The sequence below is a fragment of the Pipistrellus hanaki genome (genome assembly GCF_964339955.1).
Source record: "Pipistrellus hanaki genome assembly, chromosome: 16".
NCBI classification, from domain to species: domain Eukaryota; kingdom Metazoa; phylum Chordata; class Mammalia; order Chiroptera; family Vespertilionidae; genus Pipistrellus; species Pipistrellus hanaki.
Genome location: NC_140518.1, coordinates 34,134,083 through 34,160,854, shown reverse-complemented (window position 1 = coordinate 34,160,854; position 26,772 = coordinate 34,134,083). Strand labels below are relative to the sequence as shown.

Genomic DNA, 26,772 nt, shown 5'->3' with positions numbered 1-26,772 from the left:
TATACTCCTAAGATATTTTACGATAATTCGCATTCTCATCCCTAGTAGTTACTATGGCTTCTCCACCTTCCTTCACCTCCAAAAATGTAGACTCAAGCCCCACAGGTCTACTGTCTACTAAATAGGCAGTGTTTAAACATCCATTCATGAACTTTTCTCTATTCCATCTTCTCCCCCCCCCCCCCCCCCCCCCGCCCGGGATAGTCAGGTGTTATCAGTGATTGTAATCAGTCACTTCTTTAAAACTCAGAGTTTTTTCCTGAGAGGCCCTGAGTAATTACTTTGCCTTTAATCAATTCCTCCAGGATTTAGCTTCCTTTGAGATCCAAGGCTAGTTAGACCCAAGGATGTGCAGAGTGGGAGATGTGAGAAGGGATGTTGCAGTCAAAGGTGACAAAGGAAGCTGTTACTTCACATGCCTTAGTGAATGAAGGGGAGCAGGATCTCAAGCCAGGGTCCTGGAATCACCTTCAGACAGACTGGGTAAGTTGGACAAATGACCCTTCTAATTGGATTTCTCAGGTTGTGTGATGTTCTGCTGGAGAGTTTACAGGTATGATGACCCTCCTCTTCTCCACCTCTCAGCCTCCCATGACTTCCCCAAGTTCTAGGAATATTTTGATTAATATTCATCAATGCAATTGTTAAATTAATGGCAGCATTCATAAATATCATCTATTGCATAAATGTATTCCCACAAGATTGTATTATCCCAATATAATGGCAGCTTTTGAAATATACTTTATTTATTTTTTAAAAATATATTTTATTGATTTTGTACAGAGAGGAAGGGAGAGAAATACAGAGTTAGAAACATCATGAGAGAGAGTCATCGATCAGCTGCCTCTTGCACACCCCCTACTGGGGATATGCCCGCAATCAAGGTACATGCCCTTGACCGGAATCGAACCTGGGACCTTTCAGTCCACAGACCGATGCTCTATCCACTGAGCCAAACTGGTTTCGGCTGAAATATACTTTAATGCAGTAGTTCTCATCCCTTGCTATATGGGAGCTTTATAGAATTTTGCATTCGCTCCTTCTCTGAGATTGTGATTAATTTATCTGAGAGTCTCTGTAATTCTTATTTTTAAAAGCATCATATATCCTTGCAATTCCTTGTGTAGTCCACGGACAATAGCATTGGTATTAACTGGGTACTCAATTAAAAGTAGCCTCTTTCCTACTGAATCAAAAATCAGTGATTTACTTGAATTGTGTGGACATTCATTTCAGAAGCACTGGCCTCATTTTTTTTTTTTTAATGTGAAATCCAAGCTGATAACTACAGAGCTAATGGGCAAAGAAGATGAGAGGCTTATTGCATCATTGGTGGTAGCACCTGTAAGTTCTGTCTCCTATTCGTCATCTCCAGCATACTATCGGCATAGGAGTCAGGTCCCATGAACTTACTGGGAAACAAAATTCAAATAAGCCAGGTGTGTGATTTTGCCTGGATGTTTTCCCCACTGTATTGTCAGTGCAGAGTATCTAAATATAAAAACTGTCTATGTGGCTGGATCAAACAGCATCAAGGGCCAAAAATCCAGCCACTGGATTCAATTATGTCTTTACTGAAGGAGCTTCCCCTGTCTCTTAGTGCTTCTTCTCTGCTTGCTTTGTTTGCTTGTAGGCACATTAAGGCATGTTAGTCATGGTGCTCCACGGAAATAGAAAGAATAGTCTATCTATCTATCTATCTATCTATCTATCTATCTATCTATCATCTATTTCCATTATCTTTAGCATCAGTATGAATGACAAGAATAGTGAATCTGAGGTTTCCAGATATTTTCCATGGGCACAAAATTACACTCACATATTCTGTAACACTGTCAAATTTAGTGAGAAATGGTAGAGGCCAGTGAGATCTTGTTCTGGAAAAATTCAGTGGGAGTAGTGACTGTTACTTGAAAGAATCTTCTTGTTTTACTTAAAAGAACTTCTGCTGCCGTTCATGTTGGAGGAATGCATGTCTCAGGCTGAAGCACAACCAATAAGCATTTATGAAACATCAGCTTCACTCAGGCACCATGCCAGTTGCTGGTCCTGCTGCAGTCATGATCTTTTCTGCATGGAGTTTCCAATATAGTAGGAAAGACAGCTATAAACAAATTATCCCCCCGGGACTCAGTGCTGTGGGGATAAGAACGGGATGCTGTGGAAACTTAGCAGTAGATTCCCACCTGGTCTGTGGAGAAAGGGACTATGTAAGGGAAGCCAGGGGAAGGAGCAGAGGGAGTAAGTACTAGGCAAGGGGCACATAAGTGAGAAAAGCTGAAGGCAATGAATTATGACATATAAGTCCTGTACTGGTGCAGAGAGGAATGTGCCACTGGGTAGCCAGATGAAGCTATGCAGGTAGACAAGTGTCAGATCATGAAGCCCTTTTGGAAGGATTAAAAAAAATTATCGAGAGAGAAAAGAAAGGTGGAAGAAAAGGGAAGAGAGAAAATCTGTAAGAGTGTTTTAGAAAGGCTGGAATATTGCTACCTGTCCAAGAGAACTGAAGAAAATAGGCATTTTCCACCATAAAGATTCTGATTAGAGAGATTTGGGGTTTAGAGGTTATATTATTCTGATGAAACTGACATAACATTTTTTTAGGCCATCAAACAGACCATATTGTCTTATTTAAATTAAGATTTTAATGAACACTGTTATCTCTCTTAAAGGCATTGAAGAAGTATATAGTAGGACAGAATCAAACTGCCATCACAGAGTTCCTCCTCCAGGGCCTGCCCATCGAGTCAGAGCAGAAAAACCTATTCTATGCCCTGTTCCTGGTCATGTATCTTACCACCGTCATGGAAAACCTCCTCATCATTTTCCTGATTCGCCTGGACTCTCAGCTCCACACGCCCATGTATTTGTTCCTCAGTAACTTGTCCTTCTCTGACCTGTGCTTCTCCTCTGTCACAATGCCCAAGTTGCTGCAGAACATGCAGAGCCAAGTCCCATCCATCCCCTACGCAGGCTGCCTGACCCAGATGTACTTCTTCCTGTTTTTTGGAGACCTGGAGAGCTTCCTCCTTGTGGCCATGGCCTATGACCGCTATGTGGCCATCTGCTTCCCCCTGCACTACACCACCATCATGAGCCCCAAGCTCTGTCTCTCCCTGGTGGTGCTGTCCTGGGGGCTGACCATGTTGCATGCCATGTTACACACTCTGCTCATGGCCAGGCTATGTTTTTGTGCCAGTAATGTGATTCCTCACTTTTTCTGGGACATGTCTGCTCTGCTGAAGCTGTCCTGCTCTGACACTGGAATCAATGAGTTGGTGATATTTATCACAGAAGGGCTTATTCTTGTCATCCCATTCCTACTCATCATCACGTCCTATGCACGGATTGTGTCATCCATTTTCAAGGTCCCTTCTGCTAGAGGTATGCGCAAGGCCTTCTCCACCTGTGGCTCCCACCTGGCTGTGGTGTCGCTGTTCTATGGGACAATTATTGGTCTGTATTTATGCCCATCAGCTGACAATTCTACTCTGAAGGAGATGGCCATGGCTATGATGTACACTGTGGTGATGCCCATGCTGAACCCCTTCATCTACAGCCTGAGGAACAGAGACATGAAGGGAGCCCTGGGAAGAGTCTTTTATGGAAAGAAAACTCCCTTTTCTGTATGATGGTAAAACTTAGTATTTTTGAATAATTTTATCCAGTAGACAAATTCGCATTAACAACCATGGACACAGACCATAGTGAGGTGACTGAGGAGGGGAAGAAAGTGGGGAGCAGGCGGATTAATGGAGGAAAAAGAGGGACATCTGTAATACTTTCAACAATAAATATAAATTAAAAAACTAATAGATTTTTTTTGTAAAAAAATTGTGATATTAACCTACTTTTTTATTTTAGTATTGATGTTTTTAAAAGAAATGACATTCTAAACAATTGTACAGTAAGTAAAAGAGATGAAGTGGAGGTGTGCAGTTAAACATAGAAAGGGGATCTCAGTGACCTGGTCACAAAGTCTTCCTCTTTATTACCCCAGGTGATCTTCAAGAAGCATTACTTAAAAGCTCTGAACTGATCTATGTGTCTTTAATGATTAAAGTAGTAATTTATCATGTCTTTTTTTTTTTTTTTTAACCAAAACTCTGCTCTAAAAATACGTGTCCTCCCAAGTCCATATGAAATAAAATTCACACTTTTCACTGTCTTGATTACTCTGCTAGACTGGACATTTTATTGTTAGCTACAAATTCTTAACTTACCTCTTCTTCAGCAGGTGCTCACAATGCTCTCTCTTAACCTTTAGCTATCTGATTTACTTTCAATTCTTTTGACCTGAAGCTCACATAAATGGATTTTCTATCTCTTTGCTACAATAGTTTAGTTTTTCTTTACCTGGGAGCTAATTTATGCCTGGAGTCCTTAACATTCCCCCTTAGGTATGGAAAAGACAGACAGAGTCTGGTTAACAGTCTCACTGTCACTCTTGTGTAGTATTCTGGAAATTATTTAAAAAAAATTTTTAGACTCATGATCTTAGACTCTTGTGACCAATTCTCCTTTTTTTTTTTTTTTTGAAATATTATCACCATTTTAAAGACTGAAAAAATGGAACTTGAATATATACACATTTACTCCGTGCAAAATAAAGATAAATCTTCAAAAGATGAAAAATTTGAAAATGACAACTTCCTGCCTTTAAGAGCATCTGATCCGTCATATCTTCCCTAATAATATAACTAGCACACATACAAGATGGAGCAAAAGTGAGTTTATAGATGTGAATATGTGGGGATAAAAGGGGGAAAAAGAAAAAGAAAAATGGGATTTGATGACTTGCCGGTCCCAGAGTGGGTTAGTATTGAGCTTATTTAATATCTCAGTATATTTGAATTTAAGGTTTCTTCCCATTTTCTCCCACCTCAGAAGTAAGGGTAGCAGGCCTTCATATTTTAATTTGAGCTCCATATATGGCACTGTCTAGGTTTCCAACGTGGGTCCATTTTTTTCCTTATTCTCCCCTCTAAGTGGTGACATCTAAACCCAGTTTTAATCCTGTCATGTATGCTTACCTTCACATCTCTATCTGCAGCCTAGACTTTTCTCCAGTTCTTAATTTTTATTTTTTTCTTCATAGTAGACGTCTCCACTTCAAATATTCTATGAACACTTTAATCTTAGTATACAAATATGAAATCTTTATATTCACTCCACTTTTGTTTTATATTCCACTTATAGCTTTATTGAGGTAAAACTGATAAAAGTGTACACATTAAAGTATACATCTTAATGAATTTAAACATATATTCAATACATACAGCCATGATATAGCACCACAATTAAGGTATTAAGCATATCCATCACCTCCAAGAATTTTCTTGTGTACTTTTGTGGGTCTTTTTTAAAATTTTTAAAGAATGTTTGAACATGAGTTCTATCCTCTTAACATATTTTAGATTGCATGATACCATAATGTTAGCAATAGGTACTATATTGTACAACAGACCTTGAGAAGTTACTCATCTTACACAAAAGATACTATTTTATTTTACCTACTGATAAGTCATTACAATTTCCCCCTTATTTCAGTCCCTGACACACAACATTTTATTCTATTCTTTTAGGAGTTTGATTAATTTAGATATCTCATACAGGTGGAGTCATGCAATAGATATTCTTTAACAGGGTTATTCCATTTAATATAATGTCTTCTGAGTTTATCCATGTTGTCACAGATGTCTAGGTTTTAAATATATATATATATATATATATATATATATATATATATATATATTTGTTTTATTTATTTTATTTATTTATTTATTTATTTATTTATTTATTTATTTTTTACAGAGAGGAAGGGAGAGGGATAGGGAAAAACATCGATGAGAGAAAAGCATCGATCAGCTGCCTCCTGCATACCCCCCACTGGGAATGTTCCCACAACCAAGATACATGCCCCTGATCGGAATCAAACCTGGGACCCTTGAATCCCCAGGCCAATGCTCCATCCAGTGAGCCAAACCAGCTAGGGCAAGGTTTTTTTTAAAGGTTGGATAATATTCCACTGTTTGCATCCATATGCCACATATTATTTATTCATTCATGTATTGATGGACATTTGGGTTGTTTCCATATCTTGGCTAATGTGAACAGGGAAGTACAAATATCTCTTTGAGATCATGATTAAATTTTCTTTGGATATGTATTCAGCACAGAATTGGGATTATTGGTTCATATGGTAATTTTAAAAAAAATTTTTTTTAGGAACCTCCCTACTGTTTTTCATAATGACTGCACCATTCTACCTTCCCACCCACAGTATATAAGTGTTTACTTTTCCCCACATGTTCACCAACACTCATCTTTTAAAAATAATATCCAACCATCCTAACAGGTATGGGTTTATTTCTCATTGTAGTTTTGATTTGCATTTTCTTGATGATTGGTAATATTTAGCCCCTTTTTCAATTCCTGGGGGTCTTATCCCAGGACAATGGAACTGAACAGAGAACCTAGAGGTACATGCACACATATACCTTCTTCTTTGGAGAAGCACTTTTCACTTTTTTAAATGGGATAATAATAATAATAATAATAATAATTATTATTATTATTATTATTATTATTTTTGCTATTGCGTTCTAAGAGAATCTTCTATATTTTGAATATTAACTTCTCATCAGGTAGATGGTTTGAAACTATTTTCTCCCATTCTGCAGTTCTTTTTACTCTATTGATTGTTTTCTTTGTTGTACAGAAGCTTTTTGGTTTGACGTAGCATCAAATAGTAGTTAGGAATAAACTTAACAAAGATGTGAAAGACTTGTATACTGAAAACCATCAAATTTAGCTGAAAGAATTTAAAGCAGACATAAATAAAAATGTGACATGTTCATGTGTTGGAAGAATTAATATCGTGAAATGTCCATATTCCCAAAGGGATTCACTGCAGTCTTTCTCCTTTCTATTGGATTCTATTGTATGTATGTATCACATCTTTTGTGAGTATGCAAAACAGAGTTTATTCTTGTATTATTATTAATTAATTATTGTGTTTTTTCCCCAAGCAAACACCTATAAATCTACTTTTGCCCACACTGCATATTACAAAGCTACAGTAATTAAAACTGTAAGATATTGGCATAGAAATGGATATATAGACAATGGAACTGAATAGAGAACCTAGAAATACATGCACACATATATGTGATCACCTGATCTTTGACAAAGGTGCCAAGAATAAGCAACAGGGAAAGGAAAGTTTCTTCAGCAAATGGTGCTGGAAAACTGGATATCTACAAGAAAAAGAATGAAACTGGACCCATAACTTTTACCATACACAAAAATCAACTTAAAATAGATTTAAGACTTAAAGGCAAGACTTGAAACTGTAGAAATCTTTAAAAAAAATAGGGAGAAAAATTCTTAATAAAAGGAATTAAATTTATTGGGGAGACAGTGGTTAATAAAATTATATCGGTTTCAAGTGTAAATTCTATGATACATCATTTGTATATGGCATTGTATGCCCACTACCCAGAGTAAAATTTTCTTCTATCACCATATATTTGGCCCTCTTTACCTTTTTCTATCCCTATCCTTCTTCCTTCTGGTAGCCACCTTACTGTTGTCTGTGTCTATGAAGTTTTGTTTGCTTTTCTTGTTTGTTCATTTGTTGTTTTCAGTTTTATATTTTACATATGAGTGAAATCATATGGTTCTTGACTTTTTCTGACTGCCTTACTCTGTTTAGCACGATATTCTCAAAATCCATCATGTTGTTGAAAATGGCAGTATTTCATCTTTTCTTATTGCTAAGTAGTATTCCATGTATATATGTACAATATCTTCTTTATCCAATCCTCTACTGAAGGACACTTTGGTTGTCTCCAAGTCTTGGTCACCATGAATAATGTTGCAATGAACATAGGAATGCATATATCTTTAAATACATGTTATCCAATTTTTTTGTGTAGATGCCAGAAGAGGGGTTACTGGGTAATATAGACACTCTATTCTTAATTTTTTTTTTTTGAGGAAGCTCCATACTACTTTCCATAGTGGCTGCACCAGTTTACCAGCAGTGAATGAGAATTCCTTTTTCTCCACGACCTCTCCAACACTTATTATTGTCTTATTCATAATAGCCATTCTAACAGATGTGAGGTGGAATCTCATTGTAGTTTTAATTTGCATTTCCCTACTAGCTAGTGAAGTTGAACATCTTTTTATATACCTGTTGGCCATTTGTATGTCTTTTTGGGGGAAGTGTCTGTTCAGGTCCTCTGCCCATTTTTTAAATTGGATTATTTGTTTGGTGTTGACTTGTATGAGTTCTTTATTTTAGATATTAACCCCTTATCAAAACTGTTGTTTGAAAATATTTTCTCCCAGTAAGTTGGTGGCCATTTTGTTGTGATTGATTTCTTTTGCTGTGCAGAAGCTTTTCGGTTTGATAAAGTGACATTCATTTATTTTTGCCATTATTTCCCTTGCCTTTGGGATCAGAGTCAGAAAATCCTCTCAAAGACCGAGGTCCATGAGTTTAAGAAAAGAGTGACTATATGATTCAGCAACCCCTATTCTGGCATCTACCCCAAAATTTAATAACATGTATTTGCAAAGATATATGCACTCCTATGTTTATTGCAGCATTATTAATTAAATTAAAATAAGTCAGACAGAAAAAGTCAAGAGCCGTATGATTTCACTCAAATGTGGGATATTAAACTGAAAGCAAAAAATTAACAGCATAGAACTGTGGAATCTCAGAGGGAAGGAGAGGTTGGGTGGGTGGGAAGAGATCAACCAAAGAACTTGTATACATATATGCATAACACATGGATATAGACAATAGGGTGGTGGAGGCCTGGGGCAGGGGGCTGGAGCAGGGAGAGAAAAAGGGGACATGTGTAATGCATTCAACAATAAAGATAAAAAAAGAAACAAATTGCCACACAATAAAAACAAACAAAAACAGACACAGACAACAGTATGGTAGTTGCCAGAGGAGAGGAGAATGGAGGTAGTAAAAGGTAAAGGGATCAACTGTATGGTGACAGATGATTTGACTTTGGGTACTGGGTATACAAGGCAATATGCAGATGATGTATCATTGAATTGTACACTTGAAACCTATGTCATTTTATTAATCAACTAGAGGCTCGGTGTACGGATTCATGCACATTGAAAGGAAATTAATTAGAAGGTGGCCAGCAGGGCAGGACTGAGTCAGATGAGCCAGATATGCTCTGGAGCCAATCTCTGTGGTCCCTCCCTGGCTTGCCACACCTGGGGTAGTGTGGGGGCTCTAAGGGCATCTGTGGAGTGAGTGGGGTTCATCTGGCAGATGGGGTCCCTCAGCCTGCTTCTGGGATTGGGCTGAAACCAGCAGTCCAACATTCCCCAAGGGGTCCTGGAGTACGAGAGGGCACTCTGCAAAGTTGCTGTTGCTTGGCAGCTCCTGCGTTGAGCGTCTGCCCCCTGGTGGTCAGTGCACATCAGGCCTACCAGCTAGTTGGCAGATCAGCTGTTAGCTTAGGCTTTTATATTTATAGGTGCCACTCAATAAATTTAATTAAAAAATAATAAGTTGAAGTGGTTATATCAATAAACTAAAGGTGAAAAACCTATGATAATAAAAAACATTGTGTAAGACTTAAAAAAGCTATTTAGCCCTGCTGGCATGGCTCAGTTGCTGAACATTCATCTGTGAACCAAAAGGTCACAGCTCGATTCCTGGTCAGGGTGTGTGCCCGGATTGCAGGCTTGGTCCCCAGTGTGGGGCATGCAGGAGGCAACCGATCAATGATTCTCATCATTGATGTTTCTATCTCTCTCTCCCTCTCCCTTATTCTCTGAAATAAAAAAACAAAACAAAAACAAAAAACCTTTTAATTACAAATATATTCCAAAATAAATTTCTCAAGATATGTGTATTGTCACATTGATACCAAGTGTCCCTTTGGTATTAAAAATGGAAAATTGGCCAAAAAATAGTTCATCTCAATAGGGGCACAAAAAGCCTTTGACCAAAAATTTAACATGAATTTAACAAATTTGTGAGTAAAAAATTTCAACGAACTGGGAAAAGAAGAAAATTTCCTCAACCTGCTAGAAGAACAACTTCTTAGAAACTGAAGCAAGTAGTACAATTAATTATGAAAGACAGAATGCTTCCTTCCTTAGATCAGGGGCAAAGTAAAACGTTTGCTTTCACCACTTCTATTCACTGTTGTACTGGAAGTCCTAGGCAGTGAAAAAGGAAAATAAAAAAGTAGGCAGATTTGAAGGTAAGAAATTAAACCATCTCTATTTAGAGACAACATAATTGTCTATGTAGAAAATCCCCCCAAATGTAAAAAAAATAAAAAAATAAAAATGTTCTAGAACTAATAAATGAGTTTAGTATTGTCAGAGAATACAATGTCAATATATTAAGTTTGTATTCTGTATCCTATATAATAAAGAGCTAATATGATAATTAGACCAGATGGCAGAACAATCTTCCAGAATGACCAGTTGGGGGTGGAGTGGGGGGGTAAAGAGAGAGGAAGGAGGGGGTGAGCGGCTGCCTGCAGCTGAGGCAGCTGGTGCTGCAAGGCAGCAGCTAAAGAGGCTAGGGCTGCAAAGGTCTACCCTTGCATGAATTTCATGCATCCGACCTCTAGTATAAATTAAAAATATTAACACATTAAAATTTATATTAGTATCAACAAGCAGTGAAGATGTAGAAAGTGAAGAAACACTTTAAAGTACTATTTACAATAGCACTAAACAAATACTTAGGTATAAATCTTATACAACATATACAAATATTTATATTTAAATAATCACAAAACACTGATTAAAGAAATCACAGATAATCTGAAGAAATGGATATATATAATGAGAGATATTGGAAGATTGAATACTATTGTTAAGATAGGGACATTTGCCTGGTCATTGTTGTTCAGTAGGTGAGCATTGACTTATAAACCAGGAGGTTATGGTTAGATTCCTGGTAAGGGCCCATGGCAGGGTTTCAGGTTCAATCCTCAGTAGGGGGCATGCAGGAGGCAGCTGATCAATGATTCTCTCTCATTGATGTTTTTTTCTCTTCCATATTCTTCCTCTCTGATATCAATAAAAAAAATATTAAATAAAGATATGGACATTTCTGTAAAGAATCTAGAGATTTGACACAATTCCATTAGAATTCCTACAGGGTGGGGTACAAATAGACAATCTATATATATAAAAGCTTAAATGACTGTTACAGCCAAACGACCGGAATGACTGGTTGACCAGTCGCTATGACACGCACCGACCACCAGGGGAAAGACGCTCAACACAGGAGTGAGGCCCCCTGGTAGTCAGTTTGCTCCCACAGCCAACCTCCAGCAGCCCCTCTGCCCAGTCGGTTGGCCTCTCCAACCAGCCGGCTAACCTCCCACAGCTCCTCCTACCTGCCAGCCAGCCCCTCATCCCTGGTAAGCCCTGGTTGGGGGGCCGGCTGGCCAACCTCCCAGGGTTCCTCCCCTTGGCTGGCAACTCTCTCTCCCCAATGGACCTTAATTGCCAGCCAGGCCGAGGTTCCCTATTCATGCAAGAATTTGTGCACCGGGCCTCTAGTCTGATTATAAAATTTTATGTAAAGGTAAGAAAGTAAAAAAGCAAAGTTGATTTTAGAAACAAAGAACAAAGTAGGAGGACTCATATTGCCTGGTTTCCAGACTTACTGTTAAGTAAAATCATTAGGAAATTGTGGTATTAGAGACAAGATAAATAGGTATAGAGAATTCAGAATAGCTTATAGAGTCTAGAAATGGATAGACTCATGTATCATCTATTGATCACTGACAAAGATGTAAAGACAACTCAGTGGAAAATAGTCTTTTCAACCATCAGTACTTGAAAGATTGGACTTTCATATGCAAATAAGAATCTCAATTTGTATCTCACACTCTATACAATTAACTCATCATGAATCAGATACCAAAATATTTTTATGTGTACCAAGAAAGTTCTCCATGACATCATGTTTCATGTTGTCAGAGAAGTCTGAGAGCAGGAAGTGAGGAGGGTGTAGAGCAAAAACAAGGTGAAGTGCTCTTGGGTTGCATCATCTAAAGTTAATCAAAGTCAGTGTAGAGTTGGTTACTGCAGCTGTGGTGGGAAGAATAGATAAGTCTGAGAGAATTAAAAATGGCACACAGGAAGTGTCTTATATATTTCTCAAGGGAGTAGTGCTTAAAACAATGGTTTTATTGATAGAGAAGTTGAGCCTACCACCTGGACATTTTGCAGAACCAATAGATAAAGACCAGGTGGTGATATTTATTATGGATGAAAAACAAGGATGCTCTACACCAGTGTTTCCCAAACTTTTGACATGTGTACCCCTTCTACAATTTTCGTAACGCTGAGTACCCCTCATACTCATGAGAATGTAGAATTAGGCTCAGCTAAGCACGGTGCAGTGCATATCCCCACCAAACTCTGGTGTAACGCATACCCCCACCAAACTCTTCCCATACCCCTGGGGGTACGCATACCACACTTTGGGAAACACTGTTCTACACAACTGAATCAGAGAGGACCATATCTGAAATTACGAGATATGTTATGGGTGACACTTCATATTTTCATGTCTAATAATACATGTTAATGAAAACTATAACAACCTAATAAAGATACAATTAATAAGGATGCAGATTCCCTGAGAATGAATGTTTATATGACATCACTACGTAAAGAACCCCATCCAGCTGAGATTATGGCCAAGGAGAACATGGAATGTGTGGTGAAAGAAGGAGTTATAAATGTCAACCATGCTGTAGTGATCAATTGCAATATAGGAAGGAACTGGAGACTAGGAGTTAATCTGACACATTTGTAGAGTAGTAAAGATGATGGTGGTGGTGGATGCATTAAGTTTTTCATAGAGAGGTAAGGAGATGAAGGTACCTCAGTGGGATTCAAACTGGATTTTGTTTTCAGTATTGGGTTGAGGAAGATTGAACATGATTTGAGAGAGTTTATCTTTTCTCTTATTCCAGTCTTTGTCAGATATGGGCATATAGTTGGGCCATAGAGATCTAATGTTTGTTAGCAGCAGATGTATCTCTCTCCCCTTGGCTATGTTTATGGGTAATTGGGTTATAGTGAGAAATTCTACCACCCTGATAATATTTTCAAAATATGTTTTTAGGGTAATTTTTTTTTTATTGTGCACCTGGTAAAGCCTCTTACACTCCCGAGTTATTTTAGGATATTCACACTCTGGCCCCTGCTAGTTGGCTTCTCCAACCATTTTCCTTCACCTCTGAAAATGTAGGCTTTAGCCCCACAGGCCTAATGTCCCTTAAACAGATAGTGCTTAATTGTCCATACACGAGCTTCTCTCCTTCCTCAGTTTCCCCCAAAGTATAGTTATGTATAATCAGTGACTTAACCAGTCACTGTTCCAGGACTCTGACATCATTGTCCTAGAACCATCCTGCATAATTACTTTGCCTTTAATGAGTTCCTCCAGGATCTAGATTCCTCTGGGATCCAGAACTCCTTTGGTGTAGGGTTGTATAGAATAGGAGATGTGAGAAGGGCTGTTGCAGGCACAGTTGATGACTACAGAGGCTGTTACTTGACATGGCTTAGTGAATAGAGGGGAGCAAAATCTCAGAAAAGGGTCCTGAAATAAATCACCCTCAGACAGACTAAGTTGGGCAGCCGATGAATGAGCTGGTCTCTTGGACCCTTCTAACAGGATGGTCTTGACTTCTCAGATTGTGTGATGTTCTGCTGCAGTATTTTCAGGTATGATGACCTTCCTCTTCTCCACCTCTCAGCCTCTAAGACTTCCCCATATCCTAAAACATTTTGTTGGATATCCACCAGTTTCAATCTTTTTTAAAAATTAATAGTAGCTTCCATAAATATTACTTTCTATGTAATGTATTCCACAGTGCAATATAATTTTAATATGATGACATGTTTTAATGCAATAGTTCTAGCCCTTGCTATATTTTAGAGCACCTTGAGTTTTAAAAACCTTGGCATAGGACCCTTCTCTAAATTTGTCTTAGGGAGAGCAGGGATCTTTATTTTTAATAACATCATAGTGACTCGCAGTTCACTGTGTCATTAATGGATAAGGATGGACATCATCAGAATGCTAATTTACAAAACAGCTGTTTTTCTACTGAGTCAGAATCAGTGTTTTACTTGAAGTCCAAATGATCTGCATGGACAGTCATTTCAGAAGCACTCCCTTCATAGATTTTTATGTGCAATCCAGGCTGAGAACTACTGACTTAGTGGGTGAAGAAGATGAGAGGCTTATTGCATCATCAGCAGTAGCATCTGCAAGTTCTGTTTTCTATTTGTCATCTCTAGTATACTATTGGCACAAGAGTCAGGTCCCATTAATTTACCTGAGAAACAAAATTCAGAGAAATCAGGTGTGTGGTTCACCTGATGTTTACCTCCACTGTATTGTCAGTGCATAGTGTTAAAGTGTAAAAGCTATCTATGTGGCTGGATCAAACAGCATCAAGGGGTGGAAATCCCAGCAACTGGAGATTCCCACATCGTGTAGCACTTCTCCTCTGCTTTCTTTGTCTGCTCTGAGGCACAGTAAGGTGTCTTAGTCATGGTGCTTCAGAGAGATAAGACCAAAAAAGTGATGATCTATCTATCTACATACATGCTTAGCTGGCTATATAGCTCTATTCCCTTTATCATCTCTATTAATGGCAAGAGTAGTGAATCTGTGGCACCCTAACATTTTCCATGGGCACAAGATCACATTCATAAATTCTATAATGAAGCGTCATATCCTGTGTTAAATGTTTGAGGATAGAGACTTCTTGCTCTGGAAAATTCAATACATGTAGTCATTCTTTTTTTTTTTTTAAATATATATTTTATTGATTTTGTACAGAGAGTTAGAAACATCGATGAGAGAGAGTCATCAATCAGCTGCCTCTTGCACACCCCCTACTGGGGATATGCCCACAACCAAGGTACATGCCCTTGACCTGAATCGAACCCGGGTTCCTTCAGTCCCCAAGCCGATGCTTTATCCATTGAGCCAAACTGGTTTCGGCACATGTAGTCATTCTTAAAAGGACTCCTGCTACCTTTAAAGTTGGATATATGTCTCAGCCTCAGTCAGTCATGAGTAGACATGGCCTTTCCTGTATGGATCTTACTATCTAGCAAGGATCAGGTATAAACCAATTATTCAACAGCTTTGAGGGCTACGGGAGCAAGCACAGTGTGATGTGAAACACAGCAGTGGTTCTCAAATGGCTTATCTGAGTAATATACCTGGAGGGTAAGTAATGGCTAGCCAGGTGAAGAGAGAGCAGAAGGAGGAAAATGTTAAGCAAGAGGAACAGCAAGTGCGAAAGGCTGGAGGCAAGAAGTTGTGACATTGAGGTCCAGCATTGTTGAAGAGAAGAATGTGAGTGCAATTGGGGGGCCCGGTGAAAATATGTTGGCAGAAATGGTCACTTCTTAATTTAAGTATATGGGGCATAAAATATTATATTAGTTTCAGGTGTACAATATAGTGATTTGACATTTATATACCTTACAATGTGATCACCACACTACCTCTAGTTAAGCATCTTGTCACCATGCACAGTTATCCCAATATTATTGGCTATCTTCTCCTTTAATGGATGGATGAAAAAGATGAAGCATTATTTGAAAGGAATTTTGCCTTTATCTTAAAGACAATGAGGATCCATTGTTCTTAAGGACTGTAGGAAGCATGATGATGGGATTTTCGGAGTGGATGTTGATGATGAGAGAAACATGGGAATGTAAGAAAATCCTCAGGTTTATGGCTGGAGATCCTGAAACTCTTTTAATGAGATGTGGGGAACTAGAGGAGGTGGTGAGGGGAAGAGAAGCAAGATAAGGTCATGATTTGTTTTTGGGATCTATTGAGCTTCAAATGCTGTAATACAGCCAAGGGAAGAAACTCATTAAGCTACTGTATTTACTCTTATAGATTAGAGAGACATGTGCATCTGAAGTTTAAATGGTAATTAAAGTCTTTGAAGTAGAACAGTGTTTAGGAGAAAGCCTGAGGAACATCATCATGTAAGATTTTGACTGAGCAGGAGACAATTATAGTTACTGAGTATGCCTGGCCAGGCAGGTGTGAGGAGAACTGATACATTATGTATCTTGGAAACTAATGAATGAGAGTGTTTCAGAAAAGTTAGAACATTATTATGTATTAAAGCAAAGTAAAAAAAAAATGAGTCATTTTCAATCAGGGTTTCTGATTATAGAGATTTAAAATATGGAAATTTAATTATTGTGAAAAGATGATTTACAATATTTTTGCAGAGTACCTACAACATCATGTTTCATAGAAATGTGTTCAGTTTTAAATTCGGGTGTTAATGGAAACTATTATTTCTTCCTCAAGGTACTGGAGACAGATATGACTGAAAGGAATCAAACTGCCATCACAGAGTTCCTCCTCCAGGGCCTGCCCATCGAGTCAGAGCAGAAAAATCTATTCTATGCCCTGTTCCTGGTCATGTATGTTATCACCGTCATGGGAAACCTCCTCATCATTTTCCTGATTCGCCTGGACTCTCAGCTCCACACGCCCATGTATTTGTTCCTCAGTAACTTGTCCTTCTCTGACCTGTGCTTCTCCTCTGTCACAATGCCCAAGTTGCTGCAGAACATGCAGAGCCAAGTCCCATCTATCCCCTATGCAGGCTGCCTGACCCAGATGTACTTCTTCCTGTTTTTTGGAGACCTGGAGAGCTTCCTCCTTGTGGCCATGGCCTATGACCGCTATGTGGCCATCTGCTTCCCCCTGCACTACACCACCATCATGAGCCCCAAGCTCTGTCTCTCCCTGGTGGCGCTGTCCTGGGGGCTGACCACGTTGCATGCCATGTTACACACTCTGCTCATGGCCAGGCTATGTTTTTGTGCCAGTAATGTGATTCCTCACTTTTTCTGTGACATGTCTGCTCTGCTGAAGCTGTCCTGCTCTGACACTCGAGTCAATGACTTGGTGATATTTACCATTGGAGGGCTCATTGTTGTCATCCCATTTCTACTCATCATCACCTCCTATGCACGGATTGTGTTGTCCATCCTCAAGGTCCCTTCTGCTAGAGGTATGCGCAAGGCCTTCTCCACCTGTGGCTCCCACCTGGCTGTGGTGTCACTGTTCTTTGGGTCAATTATTGCTCTTTATTTATGCCCATCAGCTGACAATTCTACTGTGAAGGAGATGGCCATGGGTATGATGTACACTGTGGTGACACCCATGTTGAACCCCTTCATCTACAGCCTGAGGAACAGAGACATAAAGGGAGCCCTGGGAAGAGTCTTTTGTAGAAAGATATTTTCTCATTATTTATGATTGTAACACTTGATATTTTTTTCATATTTTTATTTCTTAGATATACTAATATTGAATTATTATTCCAGATATACTTCCCTCACCATGTTAACTTCAATTAAAATAAAATGCTTCACAATTGCTCAGTATATAAGAGAGATAAATTGCAGCTGTGCAGGCGAACTGGGTAAGCGAGTCTTTGTGACATCTTTGTCTTCCCAAACCCAGGCATCCTGGGCAAAGCTCAGCTTAAGAAATACCATTTTAATTGGTCTTTATGACTTATGATCTTAACTTATTCATTACAGTATATTATTATTAAAATCAGGAATGCTGGGAATGGTATTGTATTTACTATACAATACCATACACTAGAGTAAAGTGAGCCTGGGGCATGTTACTGTTGCAGTGGGGGGTGTAGGGAAAGCAAAGGTGAGAGACATAGTAAAATCAGAGTGTCTAGAAAAAATTAATGGGAAGATATCCTAAAACTTCCAGGAAATCTCCACAATGAAGCAAAGAAAAAAAAATAAGCCTCTATTATTCTGTGAGCAACAAACCAAACTGGGTTGGGGTCTCAGAAAATTCACTTATATAATTGCAAAGACAGACAAAAACTCCCAGGTTGGAGAGAGTGTAGATCAGGCTGAGGAACCCACCTACTATGAGCGAATCTTTGTGCACTGGGCCCCTGGTTTAAAAATAATTCTCTATACTCTTAGGTTAATACTCAATATTTCCAGCTTCTAGTTTCCCTCCAAACACCTCCGATATACCTCTCCCAGCACAGGTCACATAGTTTATCTGTTAACTGCTTTCCCCCTCTGATTTATTTTTGTGTCCACCTTGTGTTTTCTAATCTGAAGTTGAGATATATAACCCTTTTACAGCATGAGTAGATTTTGTCTTTACATGGGAATAATGAATTCTAGGGTCCCTAAAATTTATTTCCCTAACATGGTAGAAGCTAGTATACAAATTCAGAGTGGAACGATGCTTCTCTTCTGTTTAGTAGTTTGGACTTCATAAAAGAACTTTTATCTTTATCTTTATTCTACCCTTATGGTATTTATACTAAATATAGATGATATTATCACTATTTTGCAGATGGAAAAATATGGCATTCAATTATTAGTACTTGCCAAGTCACACTGTGTGTCAGTTGTTGAATTTATGTAAGATCCCAGACTATGTGATTCCATGGGTTCCTCTCATTTTCTTCCACTTCAATGAGAAGGGGAGCAGGACATCTGTAATAGTGCCAACAATTTAAACAAAACAAAACAAAACAAAATAAAACAAAAAACATCCCAGCTCTGTTTGTGGCATGGAGTAGGTTTCCAAACTTGGTCTATTTGTATCCTTAGTTGTTCCCTCTAAGTGATGGCATCCAAATCCACCACTTTAAGCTTCTGGTATATTCTGGCAACCTCCACATCTCTATCTGAAGCCCATACTATTCTCATCTGCCTGTGGGTATCTCCACTTGAGGCTCTATGAACAGTTCAATTACAACATGCACATCATTGACCTCTTTATGTTCCCCCAAGTGTGCTCTTTGTCCTTTATTCTATACTTTGATTTTTTTTAAAAAACTAATATTTTGGAATAACAATGGTTAATAGGATCATATAATAGTTTTATTAATACCTTTGTTGGATTACATCTTCAAGTCATTTTTTCACTTCGTTTTTATTGTTGACACTATTACAGATGTTCCCCTCCCCCCTTTACTTGCCTTCACCCAGTCCCTAACCCTCTTCCCTCTGGCCATCTTCAAGTCATTTTAAAAATAAGAATGGTACCTGAATACTGTACTTATTGGATTTTCACCTATTTTAGATTTTTCTTTTTTATTTGTGTTTCCACCTGACGGACAACTTGGCTAGGTATAGACTTTTGAGGACCTTTGCTTTCCCGCTTAACCTCCATTTTCCAAAGTAACTATGGAAAACTCTGAGGTAAGGCTGACTACTCCCTCTCCCGTCCACCCCTTACCTGGCCATCTTCTTTCCCCCTTGAAACTTGTAGGATTATTTCTCCAAACATGAAGTTTAATAATTTCATCAGATTTTGTTTGTGTATCAATTTTCTTTTATTACAATTTTCTAATAACACACCAAACGCCTTTTGAGTTACAAGTCTTTCATCTTTCTTCATTTCAAGAGACTTCTCCTATCATATCTTGGAATATTATTATTGACCCATTTTTTCCCATTCTCTAGTAACAGCAATAAATTTATTGTTGTTGTTAATCCTTACCTGAGGATATTTTTTGCGTTGAATTTTAGAGAGAGTGGAAGGGAGGAGGAGGGACACATAGAGAGAGACATTGATGTGAGAGAAACACATCTATTGGTTGCCTCCTACAGCCTGCAACCGAGGTAATTGCCCTTAACCAAAATCGAACTTGAGACCCTTCAGTCCACAGACTAATGCTCTATCTACTGAGCAAAACTGACCAGGACAAGACCAATAGTTTTTTTTTTTAAGACCAATAGTTTTTATAGCAGGTTTGAAAGGTATGCACTACAATCTATCTACATATAAAATGATTACTTTATATAAATTAAAAAGTAAAATAGAATTTATAATATTATGGTTCTGTAAATATTATTAGTCCAGAAATAAGATTTATACTTGAATTCAACTGAAAAAATGGGGAAAATGTCATAACACATACACACACAAAAAAAATCCTATATCAATCAATCTATGACATTCAAAAGAAAAGTTATAACTTCAAATTAACTTGTCTTTCTTATACTATATTAATTGCTCAAGTCTGCCCACATTTCATTTGCTCATATTTATATCACATATCAACCTCTCTTCTCCTTCCCTCAGGCCTCTCTTCCTCTTTCTTCTCTTTTTCCTCTTTTTAAAAAAGTGGCTGAGTCATTTGAGGTAGTTTTCAGACATCAAGACCTATAGCTTCTAAATTCAGCATTCAGAATCTCCTGGGAACATGGTCATTCCCATACATAATCACAGTGTTATTATTGCAACCAAAAATGTAACATTAGTTCAAATAGCTCCAATGATAAAGCCTTCTTTGTATGAGAGATTTGTTAACATATGGTTTCCCTACCATACTATTTCTTTAAAGTATACAATTAAGTAGTTTTTTTTGTATATTTACTGAATTAAATATACAATGTGTGGTGAAAGAAGGAGTTATAAAAGTCAACCATGGTCTTGTGATCAATTGCAATAAAGGGAAGATGTGGATACTAGGAATTAATCTGACACCTGTGGCTGGGAGGAGAGATGTAGAGTAGAAGAGATAACGATAGTGGTTGGAATATTAAGGTTTTCTTAAAGAAGTAAGGAGATACAGGTACCTCAATAGGATTGAAACTAGATTTCCTTTTCAATCTTGGATTGAGGAAGATTGAACAAGACATGGGAGAGTTTATCTTCTCTCTTTATGATTTCCACATACTTGCATATGGTTGGCTAATAGAGATCTAATACTTGTTAGCTGCTGATATATTTCTCCCCTTTGTTATGCTTATGAGGACTTGGGGTGCAGTGGAAGATTCTACCACCCTGAGAATCTTTCCAACATATGTATCTTTCATGGCATTTTGCTCAAAGAACATTGATTATTTCTAATTGTCCACGAGGTCATTGCTCAAAGAACATTGATTATTTCTAATTGTCCACATTCCTAAGATATTTTAAGATATTCACTCTCTGGTCCCTGCTAGTTGGCTTCTCCAACCATTTTCCTTCACCTCTGAAAATGTAGGCTTTAGCCCCTCAGGCCTAATGTCCATTAAACGGATAGTGTTGAATCCTCCAGACATGAGCTTCTCTCCTTTCTCAGCTTTCCCCAAACTATAGTCAGGTGTGATCAGTAAAGAGTCACTGTTCCAAGGCTCTGAGAGCATGGTGCTAGAACAGTCCTAGGTAATTACTTTGTACTTAATGAGTTCCTCTAGGATCTAGATTCCTCTGGGATCCAGGGCCTTTACTTTTGGTCTAGGGATGTATAGGATGGGAGATGTGAGAAGGGATGTTGCAGGCACAGGTGATGACTACAGAGGCTGTTACTTCTCATGCCTTGGTGTATAAAGAGGAGCAGAATCTCAGGCAAGGAATCACTCTCAGACAAACTGGTTAAGTTGGGCAGCAGATGAACAGATGAATGACTTGGTTTCTCAGGGCCCTTCTAATAGGACGGTCTGATTTCTCAGGTTGTGTGATGTTCTGCTGCGGTATTTTCAGGTATGATGACTCTCCTCTTCTCCACCTCTCAGCCTCCAAGACTTCCCCAAATTCTAAAATATTTTGTTGAGTGTCTACCGGTTACAAACGCTTCTTACAGTAATAGCATCCATTACTTTCTATGGAATGTATTCCCACAATGTAACATAATTTCAATATAATGACAACTTTAGAGGCACTCTTTAATGAAATAGTTCTAGCACTTGATTTATTTTAGAATTACTTTCAGTTTTAAAAACCTTGGCCCAGGATCCCTCTCAGGTATTGTGATTAAATCAGTCTTAGGGAGACCAGTGATGTTTATTTTTAATAGCACCATAGTTACTTGCAGTTTCCTGTGTATTTGGTGCACAAGGATGGGCATCATCAGAATGCTAATTTAAAAAGTAGCTGCTTTCCTACTGAGTCAGAATCAGAGTTTTATTCGAACTCCCAGGTGATTTGCACGGACATGAATTCCAGAAGCACTGCTCTAGGAGGTTTTTATGTGCAATCCAAGCTGAGATCTACTGTCTAGTGGGCGAAGAAGATGAGAGGCTCATTGTGTCACCAGTAGTAGCACCTGAAAGTTCTGTCTCTTGTCATCTCAGTGTTATGACTGACATAAGAGTCAGGTCCCATTACTTTACCTGGGAAACAAAATTCAAAGAAACCATCTGTGTGATTTACCTGATATTTCCCCCAACTGTATTGTCAGTGCATAGTGGTCAAGGGTAAAAACTGTTACTGTGGCTGGATCAAACAGCATCAAGGGGTGGAAATCCCAGCAATTGGACTCACTGATGTCATTATTGAAGGAGTTCCCCACATTTCTTAATGTTTCTCCTCTGCTTTCTTTGTCTGCTTTGGAGGCACATTACGGTGTCTCAGTCAGGAAGCTCTAGGGAAATAGAACCAATAGTAGATCTATCTATCTATCTATCTATCTATCTATCTATCTATCTATCTATCTATCCATCCACCTACCTATCATCTAACTCTATAAATAGATAGCTATGTATCTCTATTACCTTTATCATCTGTATTAGTGACAAGAGTAGTGAATCTGAGTTACTCTAACATTGTCCCTAGGCACAAAAATCACATTAATAAATTATATAATAAAATGTCATATTCAGTATTAAATGGTTGAGGTTAGAGACTTCTCAGTCTGTGAAAATTTAGTAGGAGTAGTGACTCTTACTTAAAAGGACTTCTGCTGTCTTTAAAGTTGGAGGAATGCATGTCTCAGCCTGAAACACAAACCACAAATATTCATGAAACATCAGCCACATGGAAGACAGCTATAAAGCTTTAATATCAAAGGCACTGAGTGCTATGGAGACAAGCACAGTGTGCTGTGAAACACAGCAGTGGTCCTCATCTGGTCTCAGGAGACAGGGAAGGTTTAGCTGAACAAGTGACAGAGTAAGTGACATGTAATATACCTGGAGGATAAGTAAGGGCAAGCCAGTTGAAGAGAGAGCAGAAGGAGGAAAATGTTAAGCAAGAGGAACAGCAAGTGCAAAAGGCTGGAAGCAAGACGTTGTGACATTGAGGTCCAGCGTTGTTGAAGAGACAAATGTGAGTGAAATTGGGGGGCCAGATGAAACTGGTGGCAGAAACGGTCACTTCTTAATTTAAGTATATGTGGTATATGCCGGGACCGGTTTGGCTCAGTGGATAGAGCATCGGCCTGTGGACTGAAAGGTCCTGGGTTCGATTCTGGTCAAGGGCATGTACCTTGGTTGCGGGCACATCCCCAGTGGGGGGTGTGCAAGAGGCAGCTGGTTGATGTTTCTCTCTCATCAACGTTTCTAACTCTCTGTCCCTCTCAATTCCTCTCTGTGTAAAATCAATAAAATATATTTTTAAAAAAGTATATGCGGTATAAAATATTATATTAGTTTCAGGTGTACAATATAGTGATTTGACACATATATATACCTTACAATGTGATCACCACACTACCTCTAGTTAAACATCTTGTCATCATGCACAGTTATCCCGGTGTTATTGCCTATATTTCCCTGTAATGGATGGGTGAAAAAGATGAAGCATTTTTTGGAAAGGGATCTTACATTTATCTTAAGAACAATGAGGATCCATGAAGATTGTAGGGAGAATGATGGTCATATTTCCAGTGAGACTGACAGAGATTGTTAGAAGCAGGGATGTGAATTAAGAGGCTGATTCAGTAGTATAAACAAGATAAGAGGTCAGTTGGTTTAGGGTAATGAAGGTGGAGAAAAGGAATGGATGAATGGGAATTAAGTGGCAGAATCTATCAGACTTGTGGAAGGAGTGGATGTTGATGATGGGAGAAAGGTGGGAATGAAAGAAAATCCTCAGGTTGATGGCAGGAGAGCCTGGACCTCTTTTACTGAGATGTAGGGAACCAGAGAAGGAAGAGAATGGAAGAAGAGCAGGGTAGGGTCATGATTTGTTTTGGGGATCTATTGAGTTTAAAATGCTGTGATACAGCCAAGGGAAGAAAATCATTAAACAACTACATATAGTCTTTTTTTAGATTAGAGAGATATTTATATCTGAAGGTTAAATGGTAATCAAAGCCTTTGAAGTAGATAAGTGTTTCTTGGGAATGTATGTAGAATTATAAGATAACAGTGTTTAGGAAAAAGCCCTGAGGAACATCATCATGTAAGATTTTGACTGAGCCTTAGCCGGTTTGGCTCATAGGATAGAGAATAAGCCTGAAGACTGACGGGTCCCAGGTTAAATTCCAGTCAAGGATACATGCCTAGGTTGCAGGCACAATAGCCAGTAAGGGGTGTGCAGGACGCCGTTGATCAATGATTCTCCCTCATCGTTGATGATTCTATCTCTCTCTCTCTCTCCCTCTCTGAAACCAATAGAAATTATGTATTAAATTAAACACGATTTCCATTTAGCAGAGGACAGTTACAGTTCCTGAGCTGTCTGGCCAGGATGGTATGAGGAAAACTGATACATTATGCATCTCAGACACTAATGGATGAGAGTGTTTTAGAAAAGTTGGAACATTATTATGTATTGAAGAGAAGTAAAAAAAAAAAAAAAAGTTATATTTTTATCATAAAGGTTCTCAATATAGAGGTTTGGAATGCAGTGATTGTAATTATTGTAAAAAGGTGATGCAAAATATTTTTGTGAAGTAACTACAACATCATGTATCATAGAAATGTGTTCAGTTTTAAATTCAGGTGTTAATGGATACTATTATTTTCTTCCTCAAGGTACTGGAGACAGATATGACTGGAAGGAATCAAACTGCCATCACAGAGTTCCTCCTCCAGGGCCTGCCCATCGAGTCAGAGCAGAAAAACCTGTTCTATGCCCTGTTCCTGGCCATGTATCTTACCACCGTCCTGGGGAATCTCCTCATCATTTTCCTGATTCGCCTGGACTCTCAGCTCCACACGCCCATGTATTTGTTCCTCAGTAACTTGTCCTTCTCTGACCTGTGCTTCTCCTCTGTCACAATGCCCAAGTTACTGCAGAACATGCAGAGCCAAGTCCCATCTATCCCTTATGCAGGCTGCCTGACCCAGATGTACTTCTTCCTGTATTTTGGAAGCATGGAGAGCTTCCTCCTTGTGGCCATGGCCTATGACCGCTATGTGGCCATCTGCTTCCCCCTGCACTACACCACCATCATGAGCCCCAAGCTCTGTCTCTCCCTGGTGGCGCTGTCCTGGGGGCTGACCACGTTGCATGCCATGTTACATACTCTGCTCATGGCCAGGCTATGTTTTTGTGCCAGTAATGTGATTCCTCACTTTTTCTGTGATATGTCTGCTCTGCTGAAGCTGTCCTGCTCTGACACTCAAGTCAATGACGTGGTGATATTTATCATGGGAGGCCTTAATGTCATCATCCCGTTCCTACTCATCATCACCTCCTATGCACAAATTGTGATGTCCATCCTCAAGTTCCCTTCTGCTAGAGGTATGCGCAAGGCCTTCTCCACCTGTGGCTCCCACCTGTCTGTGGTGTCACTGTTCTATGGGACAGTTATTGGTCTGTATTTATGCCCATCAGCTGACAATTCTACTGTGAAGGAGATGGCCATGGCTGTGATGTACACTGTGGTGACGCCCATGCTGAACCCCTTCATTTACAGCCTGAGGAACAGAGACATGAAGGGAGCCCTGGGAAGAGTCTTTTCAAAAAGAAATCTTCTATTTCTGTATGATGGTAAAACTTAGTATTTTTAGATTACTTTATCCAGTAGTCATATTGATATTAATATGTGGATATCAAATCATACTTTAAAAAATATATTTTATTAATTTTTCACAGAGAGGAAGGGAGAAAGATAGTTAGAATCATCAATGAGAGAGAGAAATCAATCAGCTTCCTCTTGCACACTCCCCACTGGGGATGTGCCCGCAACCAAGGTACATGCCCTTGACGGGAATCAAACCTGGGACCTTTCAGTCTGCAGGCTGACGCTCTATCCACTGAACCAAACTGGTTTCCGCTAAAGTCACACTTTCCCCTCCCCCCCTTCCTATGGATCTTTTAAAAATTACATTCTAAACAATTGTATAGTACAGTGGTTGGCAAACTCATTAGTCAACAGAGCGAAATATCAACAGTGCAACAATTGAAATTTCTTCTGAGAGCCAAATTTTTTAAACTTAAACTATATAGGTAGGTACATTTTTAGTAACTTAATTAGGGTACTCCTAACCTGACCTTTGCTAAAAACTCAAGTGGCCAAAGAGCTGCATGTGGCTCGCGAGCCGCAGTTTGCCGACCACTGGTATAGTAAGTGAAAGAGATGAAGTGGAGGTGCATAGTTAAACTTGGAAAGGGGATCTCAGTTACTTGTTAGCAAGGTCTTCCTCTTTATTATTCCATGTGATACTGAACCAAAGTTTTAAAAACTTTGAACCAGTCTATATATCTCCAGTTATTAAAGAAGTAATTTGTCATGTGTTTTTTTTTTTTTAACCATACTGTTCTTTAAAAATAATTGCCACTATTTAATAAAGTTCAAATTTCACACTTTCTTGATTACCTCTGCTGAACTGGACTTTTTCTTGTTGATTACAAATTCTTAACTTACGTCTTTCTCAGCGAGTGTTCATAATACCCTGTCTTTTGAACATGAGTCATCTGATTTACTTTCCTTTCTTTTTAATTGAAGCTACAATAGCATAAATGGATTTTCTATAGCCTGTGCTGCATAGTTTAGTTTTTCTTTACCTGGGAGCTAG

The 26,772-nt window shown here is 38.7% G+C and overlaps 3 protein-coding genes across 3 annotated transcripts; all 3 read left to right on the top strand.

The window, feature by feature from the left end:
* Positions 1-375: 375 nt before the first annotated feature.
* Positions 376-3,635, top strand: LOC311610844 (olfactory receptor-like protein DTMT; the record flags this gene model as incomplete). Its single annotated transcript, XM_084862355.1, has 2 exons — positions 376-483; positions 2,676-3,635. The coding sequence occupies 2 exons, from the start codon at positions 376-378 to the stop codon at positions 3,633-3,635; spliced, it is 1,068 nt and encodes a 355-aa protein (XP_084718481.1).
* Positions 3,636-16,411: 12,776 nt separating this feature from the next.
* Positions 16,412-17,356, top strand: LOC311611146 (olfactory receptor-like protein DTMT; the record flags this gene model as incomplete). Its single annotated transcript, XM_084863026.1, has 1 exon — positions 16,412-17,356. The coding sequence occupies one exon, from the start codon at positions 16,412-16,414 to the stop codon at positions 17,354-17,356; it is 945 nt and encodes a 314-aa protein (XP_084719152.1).
* Positions 17,357-24,798: 7,442 nt separating this feature from the next.
* Positions 24,799-25,742, top strand: LOC311611147 (olfactory receptor-like protein DTMT; the record flags this gene model as incomplete). The annotated part of the gene is given in 2 exon segments (XM_084863027.1): positions 24,799-25,708; positions 25,711-25,742. Coding segments are annotated over 2 exon segments (942 nt in total).
* Positions 25,743-26,772: the final 1,030 nt, after the last annotated feature.